The following is a 22,698-nucleotide window of genomic DNA, read 5'->3' on the forward strand; positions in this document are numbered from 1 at the left end:
CTTTTTTTTTTTTAAATCTACACGTTTAAAACCTGTATCGTCTATTTTCCGTTTTTGCTGTTCTCTATTTTTTTGACTGTATTGTTTGAAAATTTTTATTGTTTAAAACCTGTACCGTCTGTTTTTGTTTTTTTGCCATTCCCCTCTTTGCTAACTATGCTTTGGATAAGGACATAAAAATACTCATCATATTACTTTGATGATATCGAATTAATATATTAATATTAATAAAAATTTATTTAAAAAAATATAATATTTTAAGTTGCAACATTAATGATGTGAGATAAATTCAAAATTAAGATTTTTTATTTTTTAATTAGTCTATTTCAAAACTAGTGTTGATAGATAATATATCTCATGTGTTTTTGGTAAGGAAGATAATATAAAGTGGAGTTTTGTTTTGTCCCAGAGTCTTCAGACGCCAATTAAAAAACTTCAAGTGGAAATGTCGCGGGAAACAGATGCCCGTAAGGCACCGTTGATGATTTTTTTCTTTGAAAATAAATATGAGCATTACTGACTGAGGAGCTCATTCTAAAGCCCAAGTAAAATTGCTCTGCAATTCCTTACTTAGAAGTTCTTGATGGCTGCAATGTCGTTGAAGATTGAAGGATACGTATCATCATCACCATTCACTTTTGAAAGGCGGCGGTTGCGATCAAGATCAACCAATTTGATCGGTTGGCAACCATCCAGGCTCTGCAATTCGAAACTGAATATTAGAAGACAAAGAGGGCTTCAAAGAGGGATTCGTCTTCCAAAGTCGTTCTGCTTGGTCGCATCATCTAAGGCATCGTCTTCATCTTCAGACTCTTCTGGCGGCTCGAGTTATGAGGTGTTCTTGAACTTTAGTGGTAAAGACATTCGCACCAATTTCGCTGATCATCTCTATAATGGCTTGGTCGGTTCTGGAATTAGAACTTTCAGGGACGATGATGAACTCCAAAAGGGAAAAGAGATTGGTCCAGATCTAGTCGCTGCAATCCTGGAATCAAGAATCTCCATTCCCATCTTCTCGATGAACTATGGTTCAAGCAAGTGGTGCCTCACTGAGTTACTCGAGATATGTGAATGCAGAAGAACAATGAAACAGATCGTCTTTCCCATTTTCTATAAAGTTGAACCAAGGGATGTGCGAAACCAGACCGGGGTATATGAGAAGTTCTTTGAGGAACACCAGAAGCGATTCGACGACACAACGGTGCAAAAGTGGAAAAATGCTCTGAAAGAGGTTGGAAAATTGGATGGATGGCATATCAAGGAGGAGACGTAAGTACAACACTTTCGTTTTGGTTCCTTGTATTTAAGGGTTAATTTCTTCTATATTACTCTACCATAAACCCTTTGTCGATGGGTATGCCTCAACATCCCCTGCTTACATGCCAACCTTAAGTCCAAATACAGTTTATACCATGTAGCAAATTTTCTGAAAATTTTTAGATTACCAAGCGAGTCAGTGCTTTACCAAGAGGATGCATTGACATACAAAGGAGGGTAATTTGTTGAATTTGAGTCTGATATTTGACAATGGCCAATCTAGACCCTTCCATAGATATCTAACAAACACCTTTCCACATAGAACAAGAAGATCCACAAACCAGAAATTACTGAATTTTATTGCTAATTTATGTCTTGAATAACAAGCCCATACTTCCACTCCTATCTCTCTCCCCTTTTCTGACAGCATCTCTGTCTTCGTGACCAAATGATCTCTATCCCATTGCTGTAATAGGACAACCCCCTAGAGCGATGCATAACCAGAGATCAGTATCCATTCCAGAATCATATAAATTATATTTATGATTTTTTCTACTCATTTAATTAATTATTTTCTATGTGTAAATTGTTTACTTAATTAATAATTTTTATCTAAGCTTTTGTCTACATGACAAAATCCTTAGTTCTTTCCGTATTTGTCTTTTGCATATGTTGGTTTTCTAGGAGAACTGAATATCTTTAATCAACGTTTTATATACCTCAATTGTTTGTTATATTTTGTACTTTGACCATTGGATGATGGACATATGTTAACAATGTGGTCAATTCCACCTATTGATATTTTTTAGTAAATTTATTACAAGAAAATTTACCATGTTCTGAATTTTTTTCTTCTTCTGGTTGAGCTGTTAAATGAGATTTTGTACATGTTTATTATGTACTATCTTTAATGCCATTTTCAGCATAACCTTGTTTTGCAATGTCTTTAAGACAAGGTGGTAAGATCCCTCACCAATAACATAAACTATAGACAAGCACTTAGTGCTCTATATTTTCTTGATGTTCATTGATGTTTTATATTTTTTACTTATTGAGTCAGGCACACTAAATTATTAAGGGAAGCACGTTTTATTGTTAATGCATCTTTAGCGAAGAACTAGCTGATGAATCCCTAGGCAGTAGGTCTAAGAACACTTCTTGCACCCATCACAAAGGAGGAAGCAATTTCTAGTCTGCAACTCATGCTTATCATGTGGTTGATGAGGATAGGGGTGTCAATCGGTCAGATTGGTCCGATTGAAATGGTCTTCGATCTCAACTGGGCCCAACCAAAGCCAGCTCAAAAAGTAGAGGATCGGTTTTGGTCCTGTTTTGGCTTCGTATTGGGTTGGGTTAACAGGCTTTTTTCAAGTTGGTTCGGTTTTGTTTGATTTTCCATATATATATATGAGGTTGGGCACACCGCTAGCTTTCCTGGAGCTACCAGCTCAACCATTGGGAGGGGGGCTGGGATGAGAGGGACAGGGAAGACTTTCCCAAGGGGTTAGTGGCAGACATAGTGCTGCGTACAGTGCTAGCGTGCCCAGCCTTTTCCCTATATGTATACATTAAGAAAAAAAAAACCATCTTTTATTTATTTATTTTTTTTTTTTTTGGTTTTTCCTAATTTCTTAGTTTTTATTGTGCTCGGTTCACTTTTTGTCAATTTTGGTTTCTACTGGTTTCATAAAAGGCTAGACCAAAGCCATCCAATAAGGGTTCAGTTCAGTTCAGTCCGGGCTGCACCAATCATTTCGGTTGGTCCGACTGGTTTGGGCTGAAAACTTGACACTCCTAGATGAGATGAGATAAAGTTGAACTTTTGTGAATAGGCAGCCGCTAAGGTTCCCTACGCACATATTAGGTTTCGGTTCAACAGAGTTTGCTATGTGACAAACAGCAACAGACAAACAACAAACTTTTCCTTATCCCAACTTAATGGGGTTGGCTACATAAATCCGAACAAGGACAAAGTAGGCAATGCTATGTAACAAATAAAGTATAAAAAAGCTTTTAGACTACCAAGAGAGTTAATGCATTACCAAGAGGGTGCATTGACACACAAGGGAGGGTAAGTCATTGAATTCGTTGAAGTTTGAAAAAATTTCCAAGCTGGATCCTTCCATTGATAGTAGATGCACAAACTAGGCTAAACATTTTTTCTTGAGCTGCCAGTCAAGAAATGTTTTGTCTTAACAATAAGAACAATAATTTAGGGAGAGGATTCCTTGAAAGGCATCGTGGCTCTGCATCAGCATGGGGGCCAATGGAAGCATGCACAGAAGCATCAACATCGGAGGAATTTTTGCCTTTCACGAGGGGCGGGGTGGTCATCTTGCCCTCCTCTTTGTCTGGGCATAGGGTCCATGCTGCCTTTTAGGCTTCTTTTTTCCAATAATTAATTATCATACTTCATTGCTAATTTATATCCTGACTAATAAGCCATGCTTTCACCCGCCTTTTGTTTTTGTCCCTCCTCCCTCTTTCTGATAGCACCTCTCTCCTTGTGTTTTACTAAGTCTCCATCCCACTTATAATCATGTGTTTGAAATGGACGTCTGAGATGCCATTCGGGATGGATGGCTGACTGCAACTCAGACCATCCCTTTCATTGCTGGTTTTGACATTATGTTGATCGGTCAATGAAATGGTTGTTTATTCTGTCCTGGACATTGGGACAGATTGGATGAATGAAAATGGTGGGATGGTCTATTTATATAAAAGGGGAAAACTGAGGGGGTAAAAAACCCAAAACCCCAACTCTCTGGTCACTTGTCCCTTATAATTACACTGTATCCATCTATTGAAGAGTTACAAACTCCAACTTTGGTGTCTCCATCTCAAAAACGTTTTGATCAGCTTTATCATGGCACACTGCAAAGCTTAATGATTTTATTTAAGGGTTAAGTCTTTGTTCTGAAAGTGATTTTAACTAAGAGTTACGAGTTTATTCTGAAAGGCACATCTTTGGTATTGATGCGGCAAAAATTGACCGGATGATCTTCCCTGGAGTTCCGAGTGCTTTGGCCGACCTGCACAGAAGAGATGACAGGGGAGAGCCAGGCTGACCCGACGGGAAACTCTCCGATGCCTAAGTCAGATCTTTCCACAGCAGATGCTCAAGAGAACTTTTCCAGTAAAAGGAGTGAGTGATCCATCCCCTGTGATGGAGGCTTACCTTTGTATTTATAGGTTTCTGATGGAGAGAGGAGGGGCATTTGTGGAGAGTCCAGTTTAGGCGTAGAGTCCTTGAGGGGAGTAGCACTATGATTCCGGGAATATTCCGGGTTCCAGGGCATATTCTGAGAATATTCTCCATTGATCTCGGAGGTGCAAGTCGTGAGAGGGGTGGACGCCTCTGATGACGTGTAGTGGATAGAGTCCTACCCCCATGATCAGGGACCACATCCCTTGAATGTAGGAGTGGATGTGTGCACGTTTTCGGGTGCATTACTTGACTGTGCCGAGCCGAGGTGACAGGTTGGTCGAGTCGAGGTGACTGGCAGCACAGCCTGACGGAGGGCCGAGGTGGCAGCACGGCCTGATAAAGGGCCGAGGTGGCATCACGGCCTGATAAAGGGCCGAGGTGGCATCACGGCCTGATAAAGGGCCGAGGTGGCATCACGGCCTGATGGAGGGCCGAGGTAGTGGGTCAGTCCTATTCAGGTTTGCATACACGCTTCTGCCATACTGAGGAAGGGGATATATTTTGCCTCATCAGGATCTGTGGTGTCGTCATATCCATTGAAGACAGGTATCACGAAATTTAAGGGCAGCTCGATGTCTATCAGTTCGTCGGATAGTGCATTTTAGGCCGGAGTTACAGTTATGTCGGCCGGGCTCCTTTGCCTCTGCATTCCTTCTACTCGCTCAATAAGGCACTGGATGCGGCTCTCCAGGTCGTCCCTTCTCACCTCAGCTCGGTGATCCGGGGATCGTCATGCCCTTTCACCTCTTCTGGGGCTTCTTCCTCGGCCTTGGTGACCACCAGGCCGATCCTGACCTTGCCGTGGTGCGCCTCTGGTCGGCCTAGTGGGCGAGTCCTGACCCCCATGGGGTTGATCTCGCCGAGCTATCCTCTGAGAAATTTCTTATTCATCTCCATGTGGACGCACGCCTCTAGTGAGTCTTTGAGGAGACTGCTGGCGTCTTCCTCCCCGGGGTGGGGATCTATGGACATCATATGTCTCTGGGCTCTGGTGACGCGTGGAACTACGAGCTCTCCCATTCTGGGCTGGAACGGGACCTTGCTTGCGCCCCTCGGTAGGAGAGTGGGGTGGTTCCGAGTGAACTGTACGTGACGTTCTGGCCGACCCCCTCCTTGTTGTTGATTGAGTGGTGACACTGTTGTCAGGAGATTCATCGTTGAGTTATCTGCCCTGAACTGGCCTAGGCGGCTGAGCTGAACTAGTTCGTGGCACTGGAAGTGCATAGTCAAACTGACGTATGAAGTCCCGCACCAGTGCATTGGTCGCTAACACCTGTAGCTGTAGGCTCTACATCTGCTCTTCCATGTTTGGGTGAGTTACCTGGGATGATGGGACATGGCGAGATAGCTGAGGGTTCTGCTCGCATTGATCCCCCTCCCTGGGAAACTTGCGCATCAGGCCTGGTTTGCTGGGGTCCTTGTGGAGGGGTCTCTGCTGGGACATTCTCCTGCTCTGCCATTGGTGGTGAAGGGGGACGTCCAAATGGTAACTCGCAGGTGGATCTTAATCGTGTTGTCGTAAAAGAAATGACCTTCTCACTCCTTAATTGCATTGGTCCAAGGTGACTTTTTGTAATTGGTTCCCATAGACGGTGCCAATCTGATGTGGCAAAAATTGACCGGATGATCTTCCCTGGAGTTCCTGGTGCTTTGACCGACCTGTACAGAAGAGATGACAGGGGAGAGCCGGGCTGACCCGACGGGGGACTCTCCGATGCCTAAGTCAGATATTTCCATAGCAAATGCTCAAGAGAGCTTTTCCAGTAAAAGGAGTGAGTGATCCCTCCCTTATGATGGAGGCTTACCTTGGTATTTATAGGCTGCTGATGGAGAGAGGAGGGGCGTTTGTGGAGACTCCAGTTTAGGTGTAGAGTCCTTGAGGGGAGTGGCACTATGATTCTGGGAATATTCCGGGTTCCAGAGCATATTCTGGAAATATTCTCCATTGATCTCGGAGGTGCAAGTCATGAGAGGGGTGGACGCCTCTGATGACGTGTAGTGGATAGAGTCCTACCCCCATGATCAGGGATCACGTCCCTTAAATGTAGGAGTGGATGTGTGCACGTTTCTAGGTGCATTACTTAACTGTGCCAAGCAGAGGTGACAGGTTGGTCGAGCCGAGGTGACTGGTAGTATGGCCTGATGGAGGGCCGAGGTGGCAGCATGGCCTGGTGGAGGGCCGAGGTGGCATCACAGCCTGATGAGATGCCAAGGTGGCAGCACGACCTGATGAGATGCCGAGGTGGCAGCACGGTCTGATGGAGGGCCGAGGTAGTGGGTCAGTCCTGTTCAGGTTTGCATACACACTTCAGCCGTGCTAAGGAAGGGGATATATTTTGCCTCATCATCTGATCCCTAATCATGGGGTAGGACTCTATCCATTACACGTTATCAGAGGCGTCCACCCCTCTCACGACTTGCACCTCCGAGATTAATGGAGAATATTCCCAGAATATGCCCTGGAACCCGGAATATTCCTGGAATCACAGTGCCACTCCCCTCAAAGACTCTACGCCTAAACTGGACTCTCTCCACAAATGCCCCTCCTTCTTTCTCCATCAGTAGCCTATAAATACCAAGGTAAGCCTCCATCATAGGCGATGGATCACTCACTTCTTTTACTAGAAAAACTCTCTTGAGCATCTGATGTGGAAAGATCTGACTTAGGCATCGGAGAGTCCCCCGTCGGGTCAGCCCCGCTCTCCCCTGTCATCTCTTTTGTGCAGGTCGGCCAAAGCACCAGGAACTCCAGGGAAGATCATCCGGTTAATTTTTGCCGCATTAGGTATATACGTTTTCTTTTCAAAATAAGGGGGATCATGATATCCTCGTAAGTGATTTTTTTTATCAGTTTAATAAGTTTTCTAACGGTTTAATTGTATTTGATTCTTTATTGCTCAACATGTAACATTAAATGAGTTTTGTAGAGTAGAAGCAGTATAATATAGACACTTGGACAAGTTACTCATACCCAAAGGACTCGAACTCAGTAAAACCCAAGCTTGGTAACTATATAGGAACAACAACTATCTAACACAGCTGGTGACGTTGTGGTGCGCTAAGCCCTCACTCACGATGAGGTCTTGAGTTCGAGTCTCCTGGCTGTTACGTTTCCCCTCCCTCCTTCTATAGTGTACCCATCTAAACAAAACTACATGGGCATATATATATATGTATGTATGTATGTATGTATATTTGTGTGTGCGTATTTTTTTTTTTTTCATAACAAAGGGTGTTCCCACGTCCTTTGGAATGGGAATAGTCCCTATGCCTGTGGGCCCCCCACAAGCCGTTTCCACTCCGAAGAGGGTGGGAGCCTTATATACATATATATGTATGTATATTTGTGTGTGTGTGTGTATTTTTTTTTTTTCATAACGAAGGGTGTCCCCACATCCTTTGGAATGGGAATAGTCCCTGCGCTTGTGGGGCCCCCACAAGCCGTTTTCACTCTGAAGAGGGTGGGAGCCCCAAGGAAGAAACAAGGGTGGTGCCAAGGGGATTCAAACCCAAGTAAGATGCTTCATTAGGCGCTTTACCCGTTATGTGGGCTATATTTCTTGAGTTAGGCTTGTGGGCAAGCTTAAAGCCATGTTAAGTCAGGTTTGTGTAATAGGCTTCAAGTGAGCTAACATTTACACTTAATGTCCATCCAAAATAAAGGGGAAGAAAAATTAAAAGGAAAAATGACTATAGTATGGGTCCCTTTATTGATTATTTTATCATAATTAAAATTTTTTTCATAAATTTGCATTAAAATTTTTATTTTTATTTTTATTTTTTTATTATTTTTATTTTATTTTTATGTTTAGAGAAAAAAAGAACTTTCGTCTTGTTATGCTTTCAATTTTTTTAATACAAATGTTGCGGTCATGTTTAATATGTGTTCCTTTTTAGGAAGAATAATTTGGGTTCAGGTTTTCACCCGGGGGGGTGTTAGGGGCCAACAAAATGTGAGACTTTGCTTATCATTTTTCTTCAGCTTGCTTTGCTTATGCCTACCTAAAGTGTTGGTATGTATCCATGCTACACTATTTGCTTCATTGTGAAAATTTTTGGTGGAGAATAACTACAAAAATAAAAACATAAAAATAAGATGCAAATACATAGTTAGACTTGATACTCTACTTTAGTTCATATAATTCACATATGTTTTCTTTATTGTTGAATTTTATGATTCATTTCCTTATGTTATATTATTCATCATCAAAATATATATCTTTGTTTATTTGAATTCTGCAGGCATGAAGGGAAGTTAATAAAAATAGTTGTTAAAACAGTTTGGAGTGAACTGAACAAAAGACCCTTGAGTGTCTCTAACAACCTAATTGGAATGGAGTCTCATATAGAAAAAATGTTGATGCTGTTAAACATTGAATCTGGCAGTAGAAAAATTGTAGGGATCCATGGCCTTGGTGGTGTTGGAAAGACAACGATCGCTAGGGCTGTCTACAATACAATCTTTCATCACTTTGAAGGATATAGTTTTATTGAAAATATTCAAGAAAATGCTCAAAACTATGGGCTTCCTCATCTGCAAAACCAACTTATCTTTGATATCTTGAAACAAAAGAATCATAATATTACCAGTGTGGATGATGGAATAGATGTGCTCCAACAAAGATTTCGTGATAAAAAAGTTCTTATTGTTCTTGATGATGTGGATCAAGATATTCATGTGAGGTGTTTAGTTGGCAACCATGAATGGTTTGGTATTGGAAGTAAGATCATTATCACAAGCCGAAATGAGGATGTTTTATGTGCTCACGAAGCAGATGAGATTTACAAGCCCAATGTTATGGATTTAGATCATTCTCTTCAACTCTTTAGCCATCATGCATTTCGAAGGGACCAACCTCCGGAAGATTATTTAGATTTCTCAAAAGCAATGGTAGAAATTACTGGAGGACTTCCCTTGGCTCTTCAAGTTATAGGTTCATCTTTATTCTCTAGGGAAAAATCAGTATGGGAAGACATGTTAAAGAAGTTGCAAAAAGTTCCCAATAATGATATCATGAAAAGATTAAAAATAAGTTATGATAGATTAGATGATGAGGAGCAACAAATATTTCTTGATACTGCTTGTTTTTTCGTTGGAATGAATAAAGAAATTGCATGCCACATATGGGATGGATGCGATTTTTTCCCTCAAGTAGGACTTCGTGCTCTTTGTGCAAGGTCTTTAATAACAACTAGTGAAGATGGTGAATTAAGGATGCATGATCTACTTCGAGATCTTGGAAGGGAAATTGTTCGGCAAGAGAGCATAAAAGAGCCAGGGAAGCGTACTCGAATATGGTCTCAAGAGGAAGTCTTGGATGTACTTGATACACAAACGGTTGGTGTTGAATACATATTTGTTATATTTAGTGAGGTGTTTGTGGATTTTTTCTTTGATGCCTTCTTCTTGGGTTATTACAATAACCTTAGTTTGATATTTAATTAAGGTTCTTTATTTTGTAGGGAACAAGTAATGTTGAAGGACTCAGTCTTGCTTTCCACAGCAGATCAAGTAGCCCATGTTTGAGTGATAATGGTTTTGTTCCAATGACAAAACTGAGGTTACTCCAATTTGACCATGCAAAATTTTTTGGGAGCATCACGCATTCTTTATCAGAATTGAGATGGCTTAGTTGGAAAGGCTTCCATGACCATTATGTGCAAACCAATTTTCATCCGTGGAAACTTGCTGTTCTCGATCTATCACATAGTGATGTCACAGAAGAATGGATGGTTTGGAACTGCATCAAGGTGTCAAAGAATTTTTTTTTTCTTTTTTCAAAATATCTTTGATAAAACTTTTTAATCCTTCCTACTAATTAGTTATGTTTCTATTAATTTTATTTTGCAGATGGCAGTAAATCTAAAAGTTCTAATTCTCACGTCTTGTCATCGGCTAACTACAACTCCTGATCTGTCAGAAAATCGACAATTGGAGGTATTGATTCTTAAAGACTGTGAAAATTTGGTTGAGATCGACGCATCCATTGGTTATCTTGAGAACTTAGTCAAGTTAGATATGAGTGGCTGCAAAAGTCTGGTGGATCTGCCAATTGAAATTCTTCAGTTGACTTCCCTCGAAGAACTCAATTTAGAGGGTTGCAAAAGTCTGAATAAGCTCCCTGAGGAATTGGGCCGCATGATCTCCTTGACAACACTTGATTTAAGTGGATGCGATAGACTTGGATCCCTTCCAAATCTTCCTCCGAGTTTAAAATTTTTTGATGCTTCTAATTGCAAGTCGATAAGATCACTCCCAATGCTTTCAAGCCTGGAAAATCTAAAGGTATTGAGCTTTAGAGGATGCTGGAAGCTTCTATACATACCAAATCTTCCCTTGAGTTTGACCAGCCTTGATGTCCGCAGCTGTTCTTCAATTCGAAACATCTCAGGTCTTCCCTCGAGTTTGGTCTGCCTTGATGTCTATGGTTGTTCTTCAATTCAATACATCCCAGATCTTCCCTCAAGTTTGACCCGCCTTGATGTTAGCCACTGCTATTCAATTCAATACATCTCAATCTCAGGTCTTCCCTTAAGTTTGACCCACCTTCATGTTAGTCATTGCCCTTCAATTAAAAAAATATCAGGTCTTCCCTCAAGTTTAACCCACCTTCATGTTATTGATTGCTCTTCTATTCAATACATCCCAGGTCTTCCCTCAAGTTTGATCAGCCTACATGTTATTGCTTGTGGGTCAATAAAAAAACTATCAAGTACTTCAGGCTTGAGAAATTTAGAAACATTATTTCTTGTTTGGTGCTACAGCCTAGAAGAAATTGAAGGTGTTGATATTAAGGGATTGGACTCCCTTGTGTTCTTCACCATGCGGGGCAGCAGATCATTAAAAATATTTCAAAAACTGACCGGCTGGAAAAAACTAAGGAAATTAGAACTGACTGACTGCCGAATATCTGATATTGATGGCAAGGGGATGCACTCTCTAGAGGAGTTGGATATAGCGGATTGCCGACCATTAAAAAAAATATCAGACCTGTCGGATTCTAGACAGCTGTGGAAACTAAGAATCAATTCCTGTCCAGATTTATTCAAGATTGAGGGCCTTGAGGATTGTGAATCCTTACAAACATTAACAGTCAGTGGGGCCAATTCATTAAAAACTTTACCTGATCTTTCAAAATTGAAGAAGTTGCTGGTATTAAGGATTAAGAGTTGTCAGAAGTTGACCGAAATTCCAGGTCTTGACAAATTGAAGTCCTTGAAAGAATTGAAAATAGAAGGGTGCATAGGCATTCAAAGATTACCAGATCTGTCAAACTTAAAAAACTTGCATGATCTAGCGATTAAGCATGGTCGGAAGTTGACCAAAATTCCAGGTCTTGACAGATTGGAGTCCTTGCGAGAACTGAAAATAGAAGGGTGTGTAGCCATTCAAAGATTACCGGATCTATCAAACTTAAAAAACTTGCATGATCTAGCTATTGAAGACTGCCAGAAGCTAACCGAGATACATGGTCTTGACAGATTGCATTTTTTAAAGAGTTTGAATATTAATGGGTGCAAGTCCTTGGAAAGATTACCAGATCTGTCAAATCTAAAAAATTTAAAGCTATGAAGTGCTAAATTCTGCAAGAAGCTAACTGAGATTCGAGCTGTTAATGGATTGAAATCTTTGAACTTATTGGATGTGAGGGGGTGTACATATTTGGAAAAATTACCAGATCTGAAGCTTTTAGAGGCATTAAGTAAGGAAAATGGTAGTGTACGTATCTGTCGGACCCCACTTAGGACCGGATACATCGGGTACGTACCTTTTTTTCTTTCTATTGCAATAACGCAGATTTTTTTTTTTTTTGGTGAATGCTTTTATGATTTAGTCCCATTCTTTTCTGGACTATTTAATACTTCTTTTTGCCATGTGGCAAAGCTGAATGAAGTGAAATTTTTGTTGGCAGGTAAATTCCAAGGCTATGAAATTTTACACATGGCCAATTAAGAACATGTTTGCCAAGTGCCAAACTAAGCATTTAATAAGGACCATTGAGGGATGCATGGACTTACATCGGTTATGGTATCCTTTTACATTGAAGGGTGCATGGTCGAATGGGGTTAAGAAATTTTACACATGGTCAATTATGACCATTCCCTACATATCCAACTGTCAAAATCATTAGATCACCCTTCCACGTGGCAAATTAGTAGTCATGATGGTCTAGAAAACCATCTTAACGTGTCTGTCCAGAGATACTTTTGCCTTCAAAATTTGGGAAACTACTGATAAGCACACTTCTCTTATTCTTAGGACTCCATTGCTATATATAAATGTCCCAAGAATGTCTCCCTCCATTTCAAAATATTGAGATGAAAAGGTCCCAAAACTAGGTTGGCCAATGTCTTTTTTTATTCCTTTTTCTCATCAACAAGCTCCCAATACTAGGTTCAAGCCACATCTTTAATTTTGTTATCTTTTCATATCAGCAAGCTACAACTTTGGGGAGAAAAAGAATGTTCTTACATGTTGTAGCTTTCAACATAAATGTTCTTACATGTTGTAGTTTTCAACACACTCTTATTGTTTTGCAATGTGGGAAAGATGATTTTGTATCTCACTATTGCATAGATTAAAAAAATCCTGTATATGCTGTATGTCAAATTTGATGGTTCACTCAAACCGTACAACCCACCATGTATACAGCTTATCCCCATGATCTATCATTTTGGTTATTATTTCTCAGATAGTCCCATCTTCTCACACAAGTTTCCATAGCATTATGATAAGTGCAACAGTCACTTAGTGTGGAATTTAATATATGATTAGGTACTGATATGGATAATGTGCCCAACAAATTTAATATTTAAACTAATCCTCAACTAACACTTATGGGAATTCTAGAAAGCCTACTAAGTTTCTATGCTTTTTATTTATGCTACTACCACCCTACCTCAACTTGTCCACTTCAATTGGATGCTTGATGATGTGGCACAACAACTGGTGTGGAAATTATTTTTGTTGGACAGAAAGTACTAGAATTATAAGGATTGGATTTATTAGTACTTTTCCCTTTAAATATTTTTTTATGAGATTCCCTTTAATTTTTATCAGTCAATTACACCTGAGATACTTAATATTTAGGGTATCCATGTTTAAGGTACTTAGTGTTTAGAAAACTACATTTGAGGTATCCAATGTTTACGGTGTCAAGTGTTAATATATGTGATCACATGGCAATGAAATGACCAAAATATCTCAAGTTTGTAGGTACGTCAAATGTAATTTCTTACCCATTTTTTATTTCTACTTGAATATTTAATCAACTAATCATCAGTCATTACAGGTCCAATCTTCTCTGCGGAGGAGCTTTATTCATTCTAGGTATAATTGTCTCTCTCGTTCTCTCTCATCATTATAAATGCGAACTCATCCACAGGGGAGCTTTATTTATTCTAGGTATTTCTCTCTCTCTCTCTCTCTCTCTCTATATATATATATATATATATAGAACTGTCCAGGAGTGTGGCCTACGCCAGCACACCCATATGTCTATATCTCTCCTCCCTCTGTAAAAAGACATCCCTGCTCCTTGTTTGTGGGAGGAATGAGATAGACACATGAAGCACTGGAGTAGACCGTGCTTTCGGACAGAGAACCATTTCCCATATATATATGTATGTATGTGAATGATGAGTTGGAATTTTTTGTTTTTTTTTTTCAATTACCTCTGTTAGTGTGATATAGTTTTGATTTTTTGTATCCCTGTTTTTGGATGCTAAGGCTCCATTAACTTGTTAAAATTTTGGGTTTTTTTTTTTTTTTTTGCCCTTTGGCTCTTCAGTCCCCCCCCCCCCTAGTATACTTCTCCTTCCCCCATAAAAAAAAAAATGGTATCAACTGTCAAGTAATCTTCTTGGAAAAAAGGAGTGCTGTGTGTTCTGTGATTATTCCTTGCAAGGTTTTGATTTGGAGAAGGGAAAATAAGAGAGACTAGTCAGTGTAAAGATACTGGGTGTGCTCACCTTCCTTCAATTGGCTACCCAAGTGGCAAATGTCCTTCCCAAAAACACAACCCTTAGGGAGATTAGTCCAAGGTGTACCTTTCAAGACAATAAAAGGTATAGACTTTGTTTCACAGACCTTACTACATCCAATTTTCAGTCTCAATTCAGTCTACAGAGTTTGCCTTCAATTCATTCCCTGCTTCTTTCTTCAATAAAATCCCCATGTATGGATTAATCCTTTAGCATAAAGGTTTTATTTTGTTCTAGTTCCTGCTCACGTAATAATGAGTAAGGAGACATGGAGAATGGCTAAATTGTTTCACACAAAACTACTTCATAAACCGAAATTCTATAAGGACCAAATCAAATTTCAGCGAAGCACTATTCATCGATCCATTAAGACCTCATGCTTTAGCTCTTTGATCTGTTTTTATATTATCCCAGGCATAGCATTATGTTTGTGATTGAAACAGAAAATTGCATTTTTTTTTCTTCCCATTATTTACATTCATGGTTATTGATATATTGCCATTGATAGGTACTGCATTCACAATATTGTTCACATGGATTTGGCTTCATCACCGATTTCACCAATTTTGCAAGCGTCATCTATCTTTTTTACTTTATGATTAAGCGTCATATATCTTGATGCAATTGGAGGAGGGGATAGCCACATGGAGGTGTGTATACACTTGAAACCTGCCTGCGCATGGACAAGACAATTGTTGCTAGATGACTTCTACATGGGGACTTTTTAGGCCCCTGAAAAAAAAAAAAAAAAAAAAAAAAAGTTCTCCTGCAAAGGTTAATTGGAATATTTTTTTGGGTTGTAACTTTTATTTAGCTGCTCACCTTAACTACAATAGACTTTTAGTTAATATTCGGATGTTTGGGTCTTGAACAAACTTGTGAACAAGCAAGGCAGTCATATTTTTTTCCAATGTTCGAAAATTCATCGATCGGATGTTTCGTTTTTTTTTTTTTTTACCAAGATGAAATGACATACAAAATAGAAAAGTACATAATTTCGGTCATCTCGGCCACATTTCTATCATTTTTGGTCATTTTGTTTCGAAATTTCACTCATTTCCATCTAAAAAATTCACTATCATCGAAATTTTGGCCATCTCGGTCATTTCCCTAATTTCGGCCATTTCAGCCATTTCAGCCATTAGCTCCCCTAAAATGGCCATTGAAATACATGGGAAAAAGTATACCATTTCGATGAAATTTCGGCAAAAATTTTGGTATTTCGGTGGTTTTGAAACTATCGAAACACCCAAACAAAATGAGTTCTTGAACCTTGCATTTATTAACCAAAGCATACTATTTGGTAACGTACATATACATTACTGCAGTTTTTTTATTGGCTCATACGTATTTACTTGTGTCATGCTTTAGTGATTAGATCCGAATCCAAACCCAGATATAGTTTTTCTTTTGGCCAATATAATTAGGATTAATAGTGAAAGAAATATTAGATAGGTTATTTATTTCAACAAAACCTTAATTTCATAGCCTGCTTTATTTAAGGGATAAATGAGAAGAGTTTTGTGGATTGAATTAAACATTTTAGAAATTTTGTAACCCATGTTGTCTTCATCAGGTTCCTTGCCATGTTGCAGCTGTCTTTGCTTTAATTGCAACTTCTTTTGGCATAATGAAAGAGCTACAGCATTTTTTTTTTTGATAAACATCTACAACACAATTAGAGCTACTACAAAGCATCCTGTTCTCTAGTTATAGCAGAAAGAGGATTCCTGGCCATGCATCAAATTCCATGTACATGGGATGCATGCGAATACATCATAAATACACATGGTACAATGAACGTGGACCGCTTTGGTTTGCTTAGTAAAGCCTAGCTAGGCTGGCCACTCATAAGAGATTTTTCAATTGTCATTTAATTTATATACTTTGTTCAGCACATGATTTATTGATTCTATGCACTACTTTAGAGGGATTTGGTTGCACTTCAATGCTCTGTTCAGTACATGAATTATTGATCCTCGGCGCATGATTTAGTTTTTTCTTTAATCTATCTATTGGTGTTCTTAGAAATGTAGTGGGTTGTTTTTCAATCTTACCAGGAATCAAAAAAATGTGGCTGGTATGAGTAGGAATGTGAGATGTGTCATTGGTGAAAGGGTGAAGATTTGATTTTAGCAGGATAGGTGGCTCCGAGATTTTTTCATTGCTGATTTTATCTCCTTGTTGTAGATTCCTGAGATGCACTGTTTTTTAGCCAGAGTGGGGGATTTTATTGTCAATGGCACTTGGAGATTCCCTGTGATGCTGGCTGAGGAGTTAAAAGGGATGTGTGCAAAGGTGTCTGAGGTGTTGCTCTCTCCAAACTCAGAGATTTGTAGGGTATATTCTCTTTCTCAGTTGGGTATTTTCTCTGTTGAATCAGCTTGGGATGATATTCAGGTGAAGTTCCCTCAGGTTCCTTGGTTTTCAATTGTTTGGAATAAATTTCTCACTCCTCGTCAATCAGTTTTCAGTTGGAGGATGGTGCAGTACTCCCTTCCTAGTGACAATCTTGGTGCTCCTCTGCTGCAAGGCTTCTGAAAGTATGAACCATATTTTTTTAGAGTGCCCTTTGGCGATTTCCGTTTGGAAGCTTTTTGTGCAAATATTTGATTTGAGATGGATTGGTTTCCTGTCTAATTCAAGAACTTTTTTCTTAGTGGAAAAGAAAAGCGGAGACTTCTTCTTTGAAAGACATTTGGATGGCTATGGTGATTATTATTCCTTTCCAGCTATGGGCAGAGAGGAATTTTAAAAGGTCTGAAGATTTGGCTAGGAATTTCAATGCCATTGCCAGTTCTACTTTTCAGGGTCTTCGTGAGGCATCTGTTATTGCTCCATTTTCTGTGAGGACAGTTACAAGACCTTATTTTCTGTATGAAGTTGATGCTAGATTCGTCCCATTCCATATCTAATCAGGTTCAAGCGGCTGTGTGGCAAAAAACTGGATTATGATTGGGTCAAGCTCAACATGGATGGAGTGCGCTTTGGAAAATCCGGGTCATGCAGGGGGCTGGAGGAGTTTTTCATATAGGGATGACTTCTAATTTTATAGCTGAATTCTCTACATTTTTTGAAGGGGTGAAGATGGCGCAAGAGATTGGCCTTACCAAGTTATGGGTGGAATGTGACTCCGGTTCAGTGATTACACGTATCAAAAATCTGTCTTTCCCTTTGTTTTTCTTACAAGAATAGCATTTTTATAAGTCATTCTTAGATAGCATTCTTTGGAGAATCAGCATTGTTATCGTGAGATAAATAAGGTGGCGGATACTTTGGCAAGGAAGGTCTATGTCCTTGTCATCGAGTAGCATGGTTTTTCTGCCAGGTTATATTGTGGAAGACTTCGGGTGGGATGATTTGGAAGAAAGACTTCGTTACAGGTTTTCTTGAGCATATCGTTTTGAGGGATTTGATAAAGTTTTAAGTTGGTCTACACTTTCTCCTAATGGCAATGCCGAAGATGGAGGGGCAATCCCAAGTACTTTATATGTATTTTAGCTTGTGCTTTTCAGGTTAGTTTGGTTAGCAGCTCTCTACATTCTTGTTTTCTTCAATTCATTAAATGCAAAATTGCTGACCACTGGGGAGAAAAAAAGATTTGGGTAGTTTGTTCAGGCATAAAAGAGAAGTTTTTTATTTAAATTTTATGATTCGCTAAATGTTAATGAAAATCCGTTTAATAGTTTTTTGTGGAACGGAGACTCCGGAAGGCAGAAGAAGCAACCACTCTTGCTCTCATCATTTCTAAATGAAAAAAGGAAAGTATGTATACCTTTGTTGCACTGTGTCCTCTTCCCTTCCTCTCCTTTGTAAGTGAAATAAAAAATAGAAAGAAATTTTAAGTCAAGAACAGAGAACCTAGATGATGAACATACAATACAGTTGCATTACACCACATGTGGGCAGTCAGTGCATAGGAAAACAAAAAACTTTTTTTGTGTGTTTGTGAAAAGGGATACCATTCATTAGAACATGTGAGACATGTGAAAAGAAGATTACAAAGATCTCTCAACCACGGAAAGGAAAGTGGCCAAACTGTCATACACACATCAGACTGGGTTTTCTTACCTAAGGAGTCTGCAACACAGTTTGACTCCCTAGGAACAAAATGAAAATTACATTCACCTAAAGAGAAGGCTAAAACTTTAATATCCTCGACAACCCATTGGATAGGAAGTGGGATTCTTCTGGAAGGTTCAGTGATGTATCATGATCAGATCCTGGCAGTTAGACTCAGCCGTAATTGAACCCACTCCTTTAGAGATACATTCCAAGAGACCACGCCCCATTACCAACGTATAGATAAGTTGGTAATTCTTCTTGTTATCTAGCTTATTGACTCACTATAGGTTTATTTTAAAAAAAAAAAAAATCACTAGGTAAGTTTTCAATGGAATGTATATTTCAAACAAAAATAATTCAATATATATAATACATAGGGGTTGAGTATTATAATGCATGTATTGTGCAAATTGGGCTCTATATGTAAAAAGATGTTTGTTGATCACATCAAATGCATCCAACTATAGAAGGGTGGTTCTCGCCCTTCGACCTCGCACATGTGGGTGTCTAGCTCGTGCACTTGGTACGCTCTATAGTTTCTTGATAACCCACCAAGAGGTCTATCTTTGGTCCAAAATATCTACCAATTGGCATGTTAATGGGGCCATGTAATTTTCTACTGACATATCAAGTTTTAGACTAACTAATGCAGTGTTTAATTTCAGAAAAATCCATTATATGTCTCGATTATGAGATTTTTAGGGGGTGAGGTGTTTTAAATCCGTAAAATGCTGAGGTTGAGAAGATGAGATTAAAAAAATAAATAAATAAATATTAAATAAATGGTGGGTCCAAGTTTTCAAGATAATAGATGGAAACCAAGTTGTGTTTGGTATGATTTCTTGAAATATACTATCAACCTAAAATACATTCAAAGAATACATACTAAACAACTCATCCTAAGATTGACCAAGTGTTAAAATAAAGTAAAGAAATTATAGAATAACCATGATGGTATATGCTATATACCGTAGACTACATACGTAGAGGTGAGAAGAGGTTTGTGGTCCTATAAAAGAGATTAAAAGAGTTATTTATTTATTTATTTTTTAATTGGGTAAGAAGCAAGAACAGATTAAAAGAATTTCAAGTCAAAGATAAATAGGTTTTGAAGGGAAGAAGAGAGAAGAAACCTAGGGCACAACTATGAAAAGCTTTAGAGGGTTTCAACATTCAACTTCTAATCTGAACACAAATTTTGAAAACATGGACAAGTGGTTAGACCCACTCAAAAAAAGGAGTCAATTCTCAATGGTGACTAATTAAGGATGGCTTATTGGCTTCTTGGCTAGTTAAAAGGTATTGAAAGGGTCAGCCCCAACCTGCCCTCAACTGAAGCTATACCTAACAATCAAAAAGTCAAGTCATAATTCTCAACCTCAATGCCTAATTCAGAATTTCCTGCACCTGTTAGAGTTGAAGAACAGAAAGAGTAAGCTTAGAGTATGAAGAAGTCACCTGCGTACCTTGACTGTTGTTTCCCTATTTATAGGAGCTGCTAACTGAATTTTTTCTTTATTTGTAACTAACTTTGTCGAGAGCCCTGAGTTTATTAAGATGTGGGTACCTGATCCTCAATGGTGAGGCAGTAAGCGACAATGAACATCAAATAGCTAAGAGTGCATGTCGGGACCTCCCAGCCATTGGATCCAGACTCGAGGAGATAGTTCCCAAAAGTTTTGTTATAGTCTTAGACCAATCACGAGCTAGGCTTCCCTTGCCATGTGGTGACCACTTGTTGGTGAAGGTCCGATGTGGAAGGGACCTGGGGAATTCAGATCGTAAACTGAATGGATATTTGGTAGCCCACAAAGTGGTTTGAGAGTTTTGTCAGATATTAGTAATATATTCAGGCTACTACTAAGAAATGCTATGGATTATAGGTGCAAACAAAGGTCTGGAAATTTCTTACAACTCAAGGTCACTGATGATAGAGCATAACTGGGCCTTTCATGAAATAAGTGCAGTTTTGAGGTACAAGTTGGGCCCTAAAAACTAAACCCACCAAGGGCAAGCCCAATTTTCTTCTCTTTTTTGTGGTGGGGTTGGGGGAGGCTTGGAATTGGATTGGCATTTCCAGCTTGTGGGCTGGGTTTCAATTTTCTAAAAACTAACCAAGCCCATGTATAAGTATATGAGGCTCACATACATATGAATATGTATCATTTGAGTACCTATATCTCGAAGGGATTCAGCTTCATTCACCAAAAAAGGCCAAAAAGGGCCCTTTTTTTTTTTTTGGGGGTGGGGGGGTGGGGGGGGGGGGTGTCAACTCCATATGATAGATTTATTTATGTATGTGAGACATAGGCATCACAATAGATGGTGACATCTAGATTTTGTCAACACCTACCAAGATGTTCATATGGATGAGTGGATTCAGATTCTCTTTGACAACTGTTTTCTTCAACTTCACATATGCACACAGCTCAACACTTAAGGTACGCAGTCCTCAAACTTGCATGTCTCTGGTTGGAGAGCTATTGGAGGACGAGTCGTGAGAGAGGATCTCAATCCATGTTTAGGGGGGGTCATTGGTTCAACTTCATATGATAAACCTATTTATATTTATGAGATATAGGCATCACAATAGATCGTGACATCTAGATTTTGTCAACACCTGCCAAGATGTTCATATGGATGAGTGGATTTGGATTCTCTTTGACGACTATTTCTTCCACTTCACACATGCACACAACTCAACACTTAAGGCATGCAGTCCTCAAACTTGCATGTCTTTGGTTGGAGAGCTCTTGGAGGAAGAGTCGTAAGAGAGGATCTCAATCCATGTTTAGGGGGGTCATTGGTTCAACTTCATATGATAGACCTGTTTATATTTATGAGATATAGGCATCACAATAGACCGTCACATCTATATTTTGTCAACACTTGCCATGATATGCATATTAATGAATGTGTGTGTGTGTGTGTGGTTGGGAGGGGGGGGGATCATGTGATAGCCATAAGTTAAATTTCAACCTAAAACAAACACATGCAAAGGTTATAAAATGGTTTAAAATTTTATAGTGTTAGAAGAATGTAGTCGAACAAAAGGTTCACGGGGATATAGCAACAAGGAAGGCAAATAAAAACAACTCTAAACAAGGAATCTAATACCATTTATATGAAGGAAAATATTTTGTCATCGAAGTGATGAATGAAGAAGTTGTAAATTTATTTTTTTGGTACCCATTTTTTTTTTCAACAAGGGTAAATCCTGACATTTCACATAAGTACTACATTAAACAACCTTCAATTTTTTGAAAAGTTATTTTATATAAATAATTTTTTGAGATTAAGACAAAAGACAATTAGAATAAGAATGTTAGAACTTCTTATTTCACCATCATGGTGACAAGAAGTTGCATCCCTTCTATAATATGCTTATTATCAATTGGAGAGAGAACGCTACTTGGTCGTGTGGCCCCTATGCCATCACAAGGACAATGGGAACATGTATCTTGGCATCCAAAAAGAGGGGTAGGGACCATAGGATGATCATTTTTCCGCCCCTATGTATGGGTACAGGAGCACACAACTAGGTAGTGTTCTTTTCTCCTAGATACTTTGTGATCTCTTCTAAGACACTTTACATGTTAGTTTAGGGCTGAACCTCAACATTTTCAAACTTTTTCTCAAATTTTCTGATTATGTTAGTGATTCAAAAAGAATATGGGCAGATGCTATTGACCCTTTCACATAAATTACGGTTTATAGGATTCAATCAGTTGGCCAATTTGTACTAATATCGGTGGTGACATCAAATTTCCGGCTGAACCCATATATTGAGGACATATATAACTGAGATCTGTATAGATTGGCCGGTTAGTATCAATATATATCGACTCCTGATTCTGCTATTTGAATCCTTGCTCGGGGGACCTTTCTCCAACATTTACTCAACCCAGTTCATGCTGCAATGGAGCCTCTACAAATCTTCGTAAGATAAATATGGTCTTACAAAATAAACCAAACAATATTAAGAAAAATCTTTGATTGAGAAAACAAATAAAAGCAGCTTATGAAGGGAGTTTGAAGCAAATAATAACCCTAAGCCTTTGTGTCTGTGTTTATTTGAGAGAGACAGAGAGAGAGAGAGAGAGAGAGAGGCTCTAATGCCTTCTTATAAGCTTTATGAAATATTGGAGATAGTGAGGAAAACTAATATACCACTATTATACCTA

The 22,698-nt window shown here is 39.0% G+C and overlaps 1 protein-coding gene across 5 annotated transcripts; it reads left to right on the forward strand.

The window, feature by feature from the left end:
* The first annotated feature begins 478 nt into the window (after positions 1-478).
* On the forward strand, positions 479-15,091 carry LOC122079035 (disease resistance protein L6-like). 5 transcript variants are annotated; one of them, XM_042645285.1, is made up of 6 exons: positions 479-1,269; positions 8,708-9,803; positions 9,929-10,216; positions 10,317-10,403; positions 13,759-13,871; positions 14,958-15,091. In XM_042645285.1, the coding sequence occupies exons 1-5, from the start codon at positions 584-586 to the stop codon at positions 13,831-13,833; spliced, it is 2,232 nt and encodes a 743-aa protein (XP_042501219.1). In that variant the 5' UTR covers positions 479-583; the 3' UTR covers positions 13,834-13,871; positions 14,958-15,091. The 5 variants fall into 5 exon arrangements, with proteins under 5 accessions (XP_042501219.1, XP_042501210.1, XP_042501195.1 ...); XM_042645276.1 differs by having other exon boundaries at positions 10,317-12,226; positions 13,759-13,796; positions 14,958-15,022; XM_042645261.1 differs by having other exon boundaries at positions 10,317-12,226; positions 14,958-14,975.
* The last annotated feature ends 7,607 nt before the right edge of the window (positions 15,092-22,698 follow it).

The sequence above is a fragment of the Macadamia integrifolia genome, chromosome 1 (assembly GCF_013358625.1).
Source record: "Macadamia integrifolia cultivar HAES 741 chromosome 1, SCU_Mint_v3, whole genome shotgun sequence".
Classification (NCBI taxonomy): domain Eukaryota; kingdom Viridiplantae; phylum Streptophyta; class Magnoliopsida; order Proteales; family Proteaceae; genus Macadamia; species Macadamia integrifolia.

Excerpts from the sequence above, each read along its gene's own strand:
- LOC122079035 (XM_042645276.1), top strand. The coding sequence starts at position 584 with ATGGCTGCAATGTCGTTGAAGATTGAAGGATACGTATCATCATCACCA. Across the intron at positions 9,804-9,928 it reads ATGTACTTGATACACAAACG|GGAACAAGTAATGTTGAAGG; the intron begins GTTGGTGTTGAA and ends TTTATTTTGTAG. Across the intron at positions 10,217-10,316 it reads TGGTTTGGAACTGCATCAAG|ATGGCAGTAAATCTAAAAGT; the intron begins GTGTCAAAGAAT and ends TTTATTTTGCAG.